This window comes from Rhincodon typus, chromosome 2 (assembly GCF_021869965.1).
Source record: "Rhincodon typus isolate 14 chromosome 2, sRhiTyp1.1, whole genome shotgun sequence".
Lineage (NCBI taxonomy): Eukaryota > Metazoa > Chordata > Chondrichthyes > Orectolobiformes > Rhincodontidae > Rhincodon > Rhincodon typus.
Genome location: NC_063333.1, coordinates 137236834 through 137251458, shown reverse-complemented (window position 1 = coordinate 137251458; position 14625 = coordinate 137236834). Strand labels below are relative to the sequence as shown.

Here is a 14625-nt window from a genome sequence, read left to right as displayed (position 1 = left end):
TATATATCTTCACACCCTGCATCCTGTAATTACTCCCAGTTTCTCCATCTTCATTGCATCTGTTCTGATGATGGTACCTTCTGCACTTTTTGCTCAACCGAGGATTCCCCACTACAGTGGTTGACAGGGCCCTTAGCTGTGTCTGACCCATCTCCCGTATTTCTGCACTCACCCCTTCTCTACCCTCCCACAATAACAACAGAGTCCTCCAGGTTCATTTAACACCCCACCAGCCTCCACATCCAAAGGACTGTAAACCACCATTTCTGCCACCTCCGAAGGGATGCTACAACCAGATACATATTCCCTCCCTGGTCAGCCTTCTGCAGGACTATTCCCTCTGGGACACAGTGGTTCACTCCTTCTCCATTCCCAACATCTGCCCACACCCCCACGGCACCTTCCTATGCAATGGCAGAAGGTGTAATACCCACCTGTTCACCTCTCCCCTCCTCACTATCCAAGGCCCTATTCACACCTTCCACGTGAAGCAGCGATTTACCTTACTTTATTCAATCTCGTCTACTGTATTCACTGCTCACAGTGCAGTTTCCTCAACCTTGGGGAGACGAAATGCATTGGGCAACCGCTTTGCAAAACACCCACATTCTATCCGTAAAAATGACCCAGAGTTTTCAGTTGCCTGCCACTTCAACACACCACCACGTTCAAAAACAAAGTTGCTGGAAAAGCTCAGCAGGTCTGGCAGCATCTGTGGAGGAGAAAACAGAGTTAACGTTTCGGGTCCAGTGACCCTTCCTCAGAACTGATGGTAGCTGGGAAAATGTCAGTTTATATGCAGAAAATAGGGAGGTGGGTGGGGTAGGGAGTAAATGATAAGATAGAGCTCGAAGAGCGAGAAAGACAGTTGTCCAGACAAAGGAGTTGCTAACGATCAGGCTGGGAGAGTGAATAGTTGTTAATGGAGACTGTTAGTGACTAACAACAGAGGGTGTGTAGCGGCAGGCTATGTGGTAACAAGGCCTGGTGTGTGGGGTGAGGGGCTGGGACATGGGAGAGTTTAGGCCCTAAAATTATTGAACTCAATATTGAGTCCGGAGGGCTGTAGGGTCCCCAAGCGGAAAATGAGGTGTTGTTCCTCCAGCTTGCGTTGGGCTTCACTGGAACACTGTAGCAAGCCAGAGACAGAGATGTTGGCCAGACAGCAGGGTGGTGCATTGAACCACCATGTTCCCCTGCCAACATATCTGTCACAGGCCTGCTGCAGTGTTGCAGTGAGCCTCAGCATAAACCTGAAGAATAACATCTCATTTTCTGCTTGGGGATCCTACAGCCACTAGGACTCAAAACAAGTTCAATTACTTTACAGCATGATTCCATCCTTCTGTGTTTTTTACTCACCCCCGCAACCTGGTGTTGTTATAAATATGGGTTGTTTTAAGACAGCCAATCTGTTTTCACCCACTTTCAGGCCTATTATCACATTACATGGTTGCCTTTCAGCCCAGACTACCCGTTCTCTGCTCCCCTCAACTCTCATTATCACTTATTCAGCTTCTCTTCTGTCCTGGCCTACCATCTATAATCCCCTCATTTACCTAACCATTTCATATCTCTCTCTCTGGACTCCAACACGACCGACTGCCTCAGCTCCCCCTTCCCTCACCCTTCTCCAACCTCAACTTCAGCAAAAATGTCAGTATTCCTTCGTTGCTTTCAGTTACGATGAACAGTCAATGATGGATTTGAAACATTACTCCGCTTTCTTCCCACAGATACTACCAGACTTGCTGAGTTTCGCCAGTAATTTCAGTTTCTGTTTCAGATATCCAGCATCTGCAGTTCTTTGTTTTATTTTGGAAAAAATATACCGGCCTTGATGGTGAACTGCCCTCCTGAACTTTTGCAGTCCATAAGGATTATAGCTTTTGCTAAAAAGCAAATTGCTGGGTTTGGGAGTCACACAAATGCCAGACTTGCTAAGTACAGTTAATTTCCTTCCCAAAAAGGACATAAGTAATCCAGCTGGAGTTCCAAATCTTATCGTCAGTAATATCCAGCATACAGTCAGCAGAGGCAGATACGCCTAACTGAAGACGAGGACAATGATCCTGGCCTAGCTGACCTTTATATCTATAGTGAGATACATCCCAGCTGACAAAGGGCACATCAACAACTGTATTAGCTCCAATAATGGTGCTCCCCACATATTTTTGGTCAATACATACCTGTCGATGTCTACACGAGTATACGTCAGTCAAGTCCAGGGATGTGTAGATTAGGTGAATTAGTCATGGGAAATGCAGGGTTACAGGGACAGGGTAGGAGGATGGGTCTGGGTGTGATGCTCTTCGGAGGGTCAGTGTGGACTCGATGGCTGAATGGCCTGTTTCCACATTGTAGGGATTCTATGAATCCTTACACAGGAGCAGTGTGTTCATTTTAGTACCGCACCAACAATACCTCTAAAACCCACTCAGGGTGACAAAGGCAGTAGAAGCATGGAAACACCTCACATCATTTCAACTTGGAACAACATCACCATTCTTTCAGAGTCGCTGGATCAAGATCCTGGAACTCTTCCAAACAGCACTGTAGAAGGTGCCTACAACTCTTGGACTGCAGTGATTCAAGCAGGCAATTAGATTTGGGACTGCAACTACTGAAATGCATATTACTTTCTCCTCTTTTTGGTTTTACAGAAATGAAAAGGTACAGAAGTTTTAAAGTGAGCTGATGATATCCAGCAGTCATAATTTTAGTGACTTTGAAAATTCTGAAAAATTCTGCGAACACCTTCCCATAATTCCAAAAGTAGTCTTGCAGAACTCCCAAAGTATAGATGTCTTAGGTGAAGAATTATTGCTTACCAAAACAGATACAGCTCGTGTTTGGAGATAAGAAAATGGTTTCCTTAACAACTTTCAGGTCTTACTGGGACATTGCCAAAATGGGAACACCTGCATCACACATACTGTTGCAGCTCAAGGAAGTAGATCACAACCACCTTCTCAAAAACGAGATTTGTAATGGCCTAATTAGTAATACCCACATCCCACAAAGTAATTTTTAAAACAAAACTAGCGATTAATTTTGCTCACTTTAAAACATTTAAGCTGAAGCAACATATTCAGGATTCTACTATGACGTGCTACTGAAATGTTTGATGTGCATGTTCAACCTTATCTGTGTAGGTCATGTCAGGTATTTCTGCTGTAGTTCGACAAGATGTTTGAAATTTGATAATGAGATAGTGGTCAAAGGGCCCTTTGTTACAGGCAGTGTTCAGAGAATGAGTGAGATATCGACCCACATTGGGATTATATTAGGGTAGTCAACATCTACAAGGGAACATAGAGAATAATATTAATAATAAATAACACTATAATGGGTTGAAAACCATGGGCTGAAACCAGCCATTCAAATTTGTTCTGTCAAGTCACATTTTTCCTATTTTTTTAAAAATGTGATTGCACCAATTAACAAATTTACTTCCTATTACAAGAATGTTGAGTATTTTTTTGATAGGATCAAGGTCAAGATTGGTTGATAATAACTTCACAATAACAGCAGGCAGATACTTAAGGTAGGCACATGACATTTTAAAATGGTGTTACATTTGTTTACTTTACATTAATCTCGTTAAGTCATATTGAAGTTCTATAATATCTTTTATGTAAACTAGCTGTAAAATTTCCTACTTTTGTTTGGAAGGGCAGCAGTACAATCGGCTTCAACCACAACAAAAAAATCTCCAAAGGAAACATTAATTGTCAAAATATGTCTACAGCAAGGAACCATACTTCAGAATATTAATCATATTCTCCAAATCCACAGCTATTATAAACTGTGCTGCGCGTACCTTAGGTTTCTTTCTGCAAGCTCAACCTCAACATCCCAATTAATCAGAGATAAACTTCTGATCCCATATTCTCTTCATTACTAATTCTGTATACCTCCATTCTGGAACATTGCTTCTCACTTTCCCTGCCTCAGCTCAACTGCTATTGAAATCCTCTCTTTCTCTAACCACCATGATGTTCCTATTCTGATTTTACATAAACCCTGATTTCCTTCATCCCACCAGCAGGGTCCTACTACTCAGGTGCTCAGCTCTGGAATTCCCTCCCTATACCTCTTGGTATCTATCTCCTCCTTTACGACAATGGGTAAAGTCTAACTCTTTGGCCATGCTTTTCATTACTCGTCTTGATAGCTCGTGTGTTTTCATGAGCATGCTCCTGTGAAGTGCCTCGTGTGTTTTATATACGAATGCAAAGCTTGGATGCTGTTGATGAGTGTGGACATCTGCAGGTTGGTGCAGAGGTCACAGACGAGGAAGGCAAGTCATGTTCTGACACATCTCTGCAGCCACTGATGTGGCCATTGACTGTGCATTGTATAAAATGAATGAAAACATCCAAATCTCAAATCCGTCTCAGCCTCCTCCTGGGGTTCTCAACATCAGTCTTGAACAATTCAATTCACTCCATGTGATATCCAACAATGGCTGAAGGCACCAAGTAATGAAATACATATGGGCCCACGCATATAGTACCAAAATCTTTTGCTCCAGAACAAGGCATGTCCTTAGTCAAGCTGTTCCAGTCGGTTACAACACAGGCATCTAATCAACTTGGAACTATATCACTACTCTTTCATACATGCTGGGTTAAAATTCAGAGATCCTAAAGGCACTGTGGCTGTAGTCAACTGGAATACTCAGCCTAAGACAGCGGTAGAAACAAATTCAATTGAGATTCTCAAAAGAGACTACCGGTGTACTATCTGAAGAGAAAATGTTTGTAGAGTTATGGCAAAAAGGCAGGGGATAGGAACGAGATGAACTCTCTTGCAGACAGCCAGTATTAACATGACAGACTGAATGGCCTCCTGTACTATAATCATTCTGTGGTTTGATTATTCCAGAAGAACTGAAGGGTAATACATACCGTGATGTCTAAACTAAGAGCTAGGAAGAGAATCATCATGACAATCGTTGATAAAATGATTAGACTATTATAGGATTTGTCCAAGTATGTGCATACATTCAAACTAGGAATAGTAGACCATTCGGCCCCTTAAGCCTGCGCTGCCATATGTATACATACAGTTACATTCCTTCAATACTACTGAATTGGTCCAAAGCAGCAGCAATTTAATCCCTGCCTTTAATAGATGAGAAGTACAGTACTGTAAAATGTACAATAAATACCTTGAAATCATGGATGCCTCCCCCATAATTTATTCTGCCCATGTTTTCTAATAATATGTCAAGTCTTGAACCAGCCTGTCCAGTGATGTTGATCATGTTGACTTTATTTCTCTCCAGAATCCCTCGGAAAACCTAACAAACATCAAAACAAAACAGAGACACTTAGAACATGACAGAAAACAGGGGCTTGAGCGTGTGCTGTTATACAGCCAAAATGATATTATAAATAAAGCTGCAACACTGGATGCAGCCAGTACTTACTGTCGGTAGATTATTTCTGTTTGAGGTCTATTATGGTTTTTGTGTTGGAAGTGTCACTTTCAATAAATTGGTTGTCATGAGGTTTAAACAGCTGCAGTCATTTTTGGAGCAGAAATCTTAGTTTTGAGGAAGATTGCATGTAGTTAAGACTGGTCTTTTTGGAGAAGAGCAGCGAATAGCTGGAATGAAACTTTCAACATTATCTGAGACAGAAAATTGGCCAAGTTCATCTTATCGTAGTGTAAATGGTTTGAATCACAGGAGGAATAAAATTGACTGTTTGGAAAATAGGACTATGAATGGAAGTCAATGATCCATGCAGGTACTGATAATATGATTGCCAGGATATTGTTATTTGTACGACTGACTGCAGATTCTGAAGACCAACTCTATTCCCAAAGTGCTCTCAGTGCACAATGTGAGCTTGTGTACAACGTTCATTATGTCAAAATTTATCTAGTGATGTGATCCTAGAAGCAAATTATCACCAAATTTTTAAAATCTCAACCAGCATTAAATATTTTCACCCATCACGGGTACCTGGCACTGGCACGTGGTCCCCCAAAACCTCCAGCCTTAACTGTGTCTTCAAATTGCTTGATGACTTCATTCCTCTTTATCGTCATAAATTCCCACCCCTGAAAGCCCCTGAAAATCCTTCATTTCATACTCGGGTCTTCAGCCATCTAGTCCCTACGCTCTGGAATTCCAAACCCCCTGAGCTCCCGACCTTTGTCTCCTAGTGAAAGGGGGTGGCTTTGAGCCACATTTCGTTCTTTGACAGGATGTTTGTTATGTGGGTGTGAGTCTGACACCAGGTGCATATTTGACTGGCTGGCCAATTAGTGGGCCAGAATGTGAGCTTCCCACTAAGATTGACAGACTGGACAGACAACAGGAGACCTACCAACTCTACTATCAGCTGCTGAGATAGGTAGGAGGGATAGATGCAGCTCGAAGAGCTTTTAAGAGTGGTGACTCTCATACTGGTTACAAATATCTACACTGCTCTTTTGGACGTGGGAGTCCCATCCACAGATGCTGCCTGTGACCATTGTTGTGGCCACCCATCACTTGCAGCCTCAGCTTAGGTTGGGGGTTTTGAGGGAAGGGGTAGGTGAAAGATTTCTATGGATATCTGGTCTCTCTGCTGCTGGGAGGCTGCCTCCATTCATAGGATGGGTTTCAGCCTCAGTGAGAGGATCAAAAATTCCAATTGGCATTTACAGTGCATCCTCAAAAGGGGGACTGTTATTGGATAGCCACCACATGGAGAACCTCCGCCAACCATCACTTCTAAAATGATCCAGGGTGGAAATAAGCCAGGAAACTGCACCATCCATCTGTCCACTCTGTTTAGAAGTTCAACTCAACTTAAACTCAAGTCAGTATCTTCCCATTGTGCTTCTCCTCACTATCATTTTCTGTTCCAAATGGTGCAGCGTAAATACAAGCCGTTAATTTTCACAAGTTGTTTGCAACATTAAGCTACTGAATTTTACGCTTTTGCTCTGTTCAACATTTGCAGCTTTTTTGTGTTTACTTTCTCATCTCTCCATGGTTTAACATCAGTGTGGTGTGTCAGGCAAAACTAGACAAAAACAAAGCTTAATTTGATATCCACTCCCGGAAGTGGTCAGTCAGTCAGTCACAATTTCAAAGCAGAAAATCTGGTGCTAAAAAAAGATATTCAGATCAAAACATGTAAATGCTGGAAAAGTAAAGTAACTCACAAGTGCAGCTAAACTTTAAAAATAACGTCAAAAGGATGAATAATGCAGCTGCACTATGTTGCTGCTCTTCAAACAATTGCATTCTTCAAGCAACAAAACTAATCGATGCAGATTTTTGTTAACTTTAAACTTTTGGTCGTAACCATTCATATAAATATCCTCAGAACTTGGTGCTGTTGACCAACATAACAGCTATATTTTTTGTAAGAAAAAGAACTCAATTTAAAGCATTGTGAAAATTCCGCTGTGTACCAGATACCAATATCAGAACAATCTTTTTCAACAACAAATACTCATATTTGTATAACACCTTTAACTGAATTGTACATTCCCAAGCATTTTACTCAAGCATTTATAAAATAAAATCTGACACCAAACCACACAAAGAGATGTTAATTCGCAAGCTTAGTCGAAAGAGGTATGTTTTAAAAACCGTCTTCTGGGTAAAAGCAAGGCACAGAGGTATTTAGGGAGGAAACCCAGGAGTTTGGAGCCTAGGTAGCTGAAGGCACAACCAACAATGGAAGAGTGATTAAAATCAGGAAAGTGCAAAGGGACAGAATTAGATTTCTTTGATATTGGTGCTACAATTTACTTCAATCTTTTCCGTAACTCAACATCCATTATATTCTATTTGTCATATTTTGACAGGTTGCAGTTGTGGAAACTTAAGTATCTAAGCATGATTTTTATCACTACCAAAGGAAGTTAAATTTACTTCTTTTAAAAAAACAGAGTGAATTGAAATCATAAACAAGGGTGTGACCCTAAAATTAAGTTAGGGGAGTAGTGGGTATGAAGTCACTTTAGGTAAGGAAAGATGGTCAAGAGTACAGCATTGTTATGGAGATGTGGACAAGAGCTCTGGTTAAGTAAGGAGCGGATGCTCAGAGCACACAGCAGGTGGAAATAAAACTAAAGATAGGTATGGGGTAAAGGCGGGTGTGGGAAGTTTGGGAGCCACAGCAGCATGTAGGTGAATGGCCAGATAGGTAAAAGAGGCATGGGCCAGATTTCAGGATAAAACCTGCCGATGCTGTAAATCAGTAAGTTGCTGGAAAAACTCAGCAGGTCTGGCTGTGTTCTGAGGGTCACTGGACCCAAAATGTTAACTCTGATTTTTTTTCTTCACAGATGCTGCCAGACCTGCTGAGCTTTTCCAGCAACTTCTGTTTTTGTTCCAGAGTTCAGGATAGGTGGGGATAGATTGCAGATCGTCTGCATCCCCACCTCCCCCCAACAAATATGTAGCCTCTGTTAAATTTTGTTAAGAAAAACTCAAAATTTGTCCCTCCAAAAATTTTAAAATCAAATTCATAAAATTGAACAAGTAGCATTATTGTGGCTGAAACAGCAGCAAATTCACTGGCTTAAGATGTATATGTTCCCTATAGGCTGTCCATTCTAAAGGTGCAAAGAGGAATTCACTATGGAGCTGCTTGACCAGGTATTTTGTTTTTAAATGTATCATGAGTCAGTCTGTGATAATGGTGCATGCATCACATTCTGGTTATCACTAATTCCTTTTTCTATTTTTCTACATAAATATTTTATTCTTCATTCTTCTGCTCCTCTCTTTGGCCTCTTTTACATCTCTCTTTACTTCCTTTGGATGGGGTGGAGATTGTGTGACGGGGAAATGGACTAAATAGTCAACAGTTGCTTTTGGAGGAAAGGTGGTACCCATTGATTCCCTCCCACATTCATGGATTTCCCCCACACTCCCTCACCATCGCTGGACACCTCTTTTCTCAATCTCTGCTGCTCTGTGCTTTCAAAAGCTCCGCCCCTCCTTTCCTTGCCTGCCAACCTTTCTGAATCATTTCCCTCAAAGAGAATTAGTAAGCTTTCAGAATTTTGCAAAATAATCAAATGATATTAAAAAAGAACTGTCCACATGACTTGCTGGCTATTTTTGACCTTTTCTTTGTTTGTTTGTATTCTATTATAATTGGGAATCTCTTTCTCAAAATTGTAAATAATTAACATTTAGCTTTCCTTCGCAAGATTCAGGGGAGATAATTGGCCTCTTCCAACAGCCAAATGGCAATGCTTCAAGGAACTCCTAGACAGGGCGTTTATTAAGTTCTTGAACACTGTTAAATTTTAACAACTCTGAATGTGCACACAACTCATCCAAACTGTAAATGTCATATGAAAACAAGTCTAAATATTTCAACTGAATATCATGTGGATTTCTAGGCTTCCATATAACTGCCAGTTTTTATGATACACTGTTCAATCTAATTTATCAACAGTTCATTAGTAGTGCATTCTTTTGGTTGTACATAGCCTGAACATTGCTGCAAAGCAAGACCTGTTGTTGATTTTTGTTGCAAAAAAGAAGTCAGTAATGTCTTGCTTTGCAGCAATATTTAGAATTTTCAGATTAGCTGAGGATGTCAAATAAAATCTTTATAGTTGTTGGATTAAAAATAACTCTTCAAAGCATACATGTACTGTATAACAGGAAAATTAAAAACAGAAAATAATTTCAGTTAGAAGAAATAAAAATGAAAGGTTATGAAACGTGTTAATAAGCATTTCAAGTTATTTATACAAACCTGGAAGTCAAGTTCTGCAAAAAGAGTGACAAAATTGACAAACATCAGAACTGGTATTCATAAGAAGTGTCTCAAATGTGGCAAGCAGACAGCAAGATAAGAGAAAGAGGAAGAAAGCTGCAGGATGGAGATAGAAATCAATATCTTCATAGTGGAAATTCTATGACATAAATCTTTTAAAGGACGTTCAATTCCGTACTAAGCACTTTCGCAGATCATTCCTATATGTGCGGTTTTTTTCCCCCAAAATCTTCTAGAATTGTGAGAGTTACCCACCTGAATGTTCTGCGAACATTACTCCATCAATTTAATACATTTCAGCAAATGCTGGAAATACCCAGTGGTTTATGCAATTAAGGCATTCAACCCAATTGCTCCATGTTAATGTTTACGTCCCAGAACAATCTCTTTCACTTCTCATTATCTAACTTTGTCAACACATCTTTTGATTCTTCTCTCTTTCATGTGTTTATCTAGCTTTCCTTTAAATAAATCTATGCTGCTTGTTCAAACCCTTGCTGATCTTTCATTATTCTTTATATTTTATTCTCTTATCAATTTCAGTTTAGAGCTGAAGTTGACTTGTGGAATTTGAACAGCTTGTGGAAGAGTACTGACCAAATAAGCTTTGGTTTTATTTGTGAGGCCAGACCTGGAGGTTAATTGCAGGCTGAGTCTAGATTAAACGTGTTCCTATAGACACAACAACACTGGGAAGAGCATTGTATTTGAACAGATAGCGGAGCTTGGCTACTAAGGAGGTCAGTACCTGGGGATTGGTTCCAGCAAGTCTGAAAGAGACCCTAATGGCAGATATTGAATGGTAGTTGAGGCCTTGGGAAAAGATGGTTGGTCTCTCAGCAGAACCATAGCTAAAGTTGGTTTTTTAAACAATGTTTTCTGGGGAGATGAGCTTGGCTGCTGATGACACAACATGAAGATTTGTAAACTCTGTGCCTGATCTCCTTTACCAGTTTCTGAAAGCCCAAAGAGCAGAAAGCTGAGTTAGAAGGATTGTTACTTGTACCCGAGAGAACTGAAAAGGTGACCCTGATCAATGCTTCAGAAAACCAATCATGCAATCCCTAGTTATGCCTGTGAAAGAATGCATTATGAAAAACATTTAAGTAATATGGCCAGTTTTGTTATTATCTTTATCTGTTAATTGTGTTTGTTTGTCTGTCTGTCTTTTGTGTGCATGGGGGCTGAAAAAATGTTTTGGTTTAAAGCATAGACGTTGATCAGATTACCGTGTTGTTTAATTTTTCTTGCTAAAGGAATTGTGTATTTAATAAACTGTTAATTCTTTTTAAGTTATAAAATCAGTGTCTGGAAATTAATTATTCACAAAGTGTGGGATTAGTCACTCAAAAATCTGATTAGGAACCATTGGCATTAATACTGGGTGTCTTTGATGATTCAATATTACTGTTTGTGAAAACTGATGGAGAAGGGCTGTCCAATTTGGTTTGGCTGTCCAATTCCTAGTCCTTATCTCCCCAGTACTTTTTCTTCATCCACCCTATTAAACCTCCATACTCCCCACTCCCACTTAATTCATATCACCCTTCAGCTTTCTCCGTTCTAAAGAAAATAGCCCCAACTTGTACAGTCCTTACTGACAAATACATCCATTCAGTGGCGATACCATTCTTGTTCGCCTTTGTACCTTCTGCAATGCTTTAATATTTGACTTACAACATGGAGACCTGAACACTACATAATACTTTTAAGAGTGTTATCCACTGATACTGCAAGTCTCTTAAAACAAGTGACCTACAATCCAGACAGTTATGTGGCAAGTGTCCTTCAGTCCCTACATTTGCAGTCATAGAGTCATACAGCACAGAAACAGACCCTTCGGTCCAACCAGCCCATGCTGAACATAATCCCAAACTAAACTAGTCCTCCCTGCCTGCTCCTGGCCCATATCCCTCCAAACCTTTCCTATTCACATACTTATCCAAATGTCCTTTAAACATTATAATTGTACCTACATACACCACTTCCTCAGGAAGTTTATTCCACATGCAAACCACCCTCTATGTAAAACATTTCCCCCGTGTCTTTTTTAAATTGCTGTCGTCTCACCTTAAAAATGTGCCCGCTAGTATTGAAATCTCCCATCCTACAGAAAGACACCTACCATTAGGGCAGCACAGTGGTTAGCACTGCTGCCTCACAGCACCAGGGACCTGGGTTCGATTCCAGTCTCAGGTGACTGTCTGTATGGAGTTTGCACATTCTCCCCGTGTCTGCATGGGTTTCCTCCGGGTGCTCAGGTTTGGGTGGATTGGCCATGCTAAATTGCCCGTAGTCTTCAGGGAGATAGAGGGTGTATATTGGGTGGGATGCTCGGAGGTTCAGTGTGGACTTGTTGGGCCAAAGGGCCTGTTTCCACACTGTAGGGATTCTATTCTATGAACATTAACCCTATCTATACACCTGTCAGTGGAAAAGCCTCCAGCTTACACTGGGCCAAATGCACACTCCTGCCACAACAGTGACATCTCCACTGCCTGATGGCCAAATGAACTAGAAAACAATATAATGACTACCTGCCTGCATTCAGTGGCTTTCAAACATCCCCAGCCTGCAGGGCACTGGCTGTATAACCATGAGGCCTGTGTGATCAGGTCCCTGCAGTTTATGCATTGAACTCCCAAAGATACTCAGGGCACAGTACTCCACCTGGTTTATGATTCACAAGTACTACACAATATTCTAAAACACTCTGCAATGCTCTAGTATTCTGCCATGTTATGTAATATTTGAATAGTTTAATATTCACCTGGTTGATTCAACTCATTAGTTTTGAGCAGGTGAAGAGGTTTAAGTTGACATCAGGGAGGAGGGAAACACTACTTTAGATAATAAACAGATGTACCAATAACTAGCTTACCCCATCCACCATGATGTAGGCTCTGTCATGGACACCATTCTGGGGCGATGCCAGTGGGGTACCCTCAGTGCAATTTATTGGCAGGGTATTTCGATACAGCATATATCCAAAATACTGTGAGAAAGGGAAACAATAAATTGTAATCAGTTAGAGTTTTAGGAAACTATCCTGTTGCTTCACATCTAAGAGAATGAGCTGGATCTGGTGCAGGCAAACACTTCAGGGTACGGGACATGACCATGGCCAACAACTGTGCACACATTTGGGGCAATCAGCAGGTGGAATAGCAACACAAGACACCATAACCTCATCATGAGCCAAGGTGAAAGTAACCAACTAAACGAGTGCCATTGATCCAACCGAAAAAAGGAAACAATTAACATCGTAAGCTGGGTGGTAGAATTGCACTTATTTGAATACATCTGGAATTAACACAGCTGAGTGTAGTCTTGCTGATGCTAATAGAGATCAAAACCTAGAAAGAGAGCAAAACAGATGAATATAGGAGATCCAGGGCAAAAAAAAAAGGATCTTACACTTCTCAGCTGAAAATGCAATTTAAAGTTACTTACCTGGAGGAAAGGGGAATCAGTTTGTGAAATGCAAAATAGAGCCAGATCAGGGACAGAGGGTTCAGTTTTCTAAATACAAGTTTCTTCAAAAGAAAAAAAATGAAGATCACCCATTGATATTTAAAACAATATTAAAGTAAAAGCAAGCAGCATAATGATAGAAAAGTCACCTGCTGTGTGAGAAACTGGGTTGTGTATATCAGTGACAGGCAAGATGTAATGCTACAAGCAGTAACAGCGCCAGCTACAGGGAGTTGAACGTTTTCAAAAACTGCACTAGCCACGTATAGAACTGAACATATAAAAGATTACTGACTTTTTAAAAGTCTGACTGGACCCCACAACTGTCGAATGTGCAGATGGTTTTCAAGTTAAGCACAATGCACGACGTAATCTAACTATGGAGGATATCATAATGCATTCTGCTTAAATATCAAAACTGTATGAGTGATGAGGCAGCCATAGCTTGTGCAATTTTTGATGATTCATTTTCCAATAATCTTTAGTACTACGTTTTGTTTTTAATGCTCCTTTAGTGGGGGAAAAAAGCAGGTCCACGCTATAGAAATTATACATCAACAGGCATTTGATAAAGTATACTTCACACACCAGTCAGCAAAATTGAAGTTCTTGGGTTACAGGAGCAATAACAATTTTGATACTAAATTAGTCACAGATGGAAAGTACAGAGTATTGGTGAGTGATTTTTTTAATTGACTGCAGAGAAGTATACAAAGAAACATTAAAACAAGGGAGCAGAAGGCCATTCAGCCCTTCAAGTCTACTCCTCCAATCAATATGATCATGACTGATCATCCAACTCAGTACCCTGTTCCTACTTTCTTCCTGTACCCTTGATCCCTTTAGTTCTAAGAACTATATCTAACTCCTCTTGAAAACATTCAAATGTTTTGGCCTCAGAGATAGTAAGAACTGCAGATGCTGGAGTCAGAGGTAACACAGTATGGAGTTGGAGGAACACAGCAAGCCAGGCAGCATCAGAGGAGCAGGAAAGTTGGTCTTTCGGGTTGGGACCTGGCCTGCTGCGTTCCTCCAGCTCCACATTGTGTTATCAATGTTTGGGCCTCAACTGCTTTCTGCAGCAAACAATTCCACAGGCTCACCGCTGCTCATCTCAGTTTGAAATGCCCTACCCTGCATCCTTAGACTGTGACCCTTGGTTCTGGATGCGCAAGTCATTGCTTAGAATTTTACAGGCATTCTAAGAGAGCTCCGCTCATTGTTCTAAACTCCAGCAAATATAGTCCTAACTGATCCAGTCTCTCTTCATATGCCTGTCCTGCCATCCCAGGAATCAATCTGGTAAATATTGTTGCACTCCCTTCGTCGCCAGAATGCCTTTCCGCATATAAGGAGACCATAGCTACACACAATACTCCAGGCGCGGTCTCACCAA

At 40.8% G+C, this 14625-nt stretch overlaps 1 protein-coding gene across 2 annotated transcripts in view; it reads right to left on the bottom strand.

Moving 5' to 3' along the window:
* Window positions 1–12750, bottom strand: part of LOC125486402 (beta-galactosidase-like) — a 37191-nt gene extending 24441 nt beyond the window's left edge. The window contains exons 1-2 of one of the 2 annotated variants that reach the window (XM_048613811.1): window positions 12637–12750; window positions 5177–5308 (exon numbers count right to left, since the gene is read on the bottom strand). In XM_048613811.1, coding sequence (XP_048469768.1) covers window positions 5177–5308; window positions 12637–12738 — 234 coding nt within the window. In that variant the 5' untranslated portion in view covers window positions 12739–12750. Of the gene's footprint in view, window positions 1–5176; window positions 5309–5437; window positions 5562–12636 lie in introns of those variants that run through there. The other variant, XM_048613818.1, reaches the window with a different exon arrangement.
* Window positions 12751–14625: the final 1875 nt, after the last annotated feature.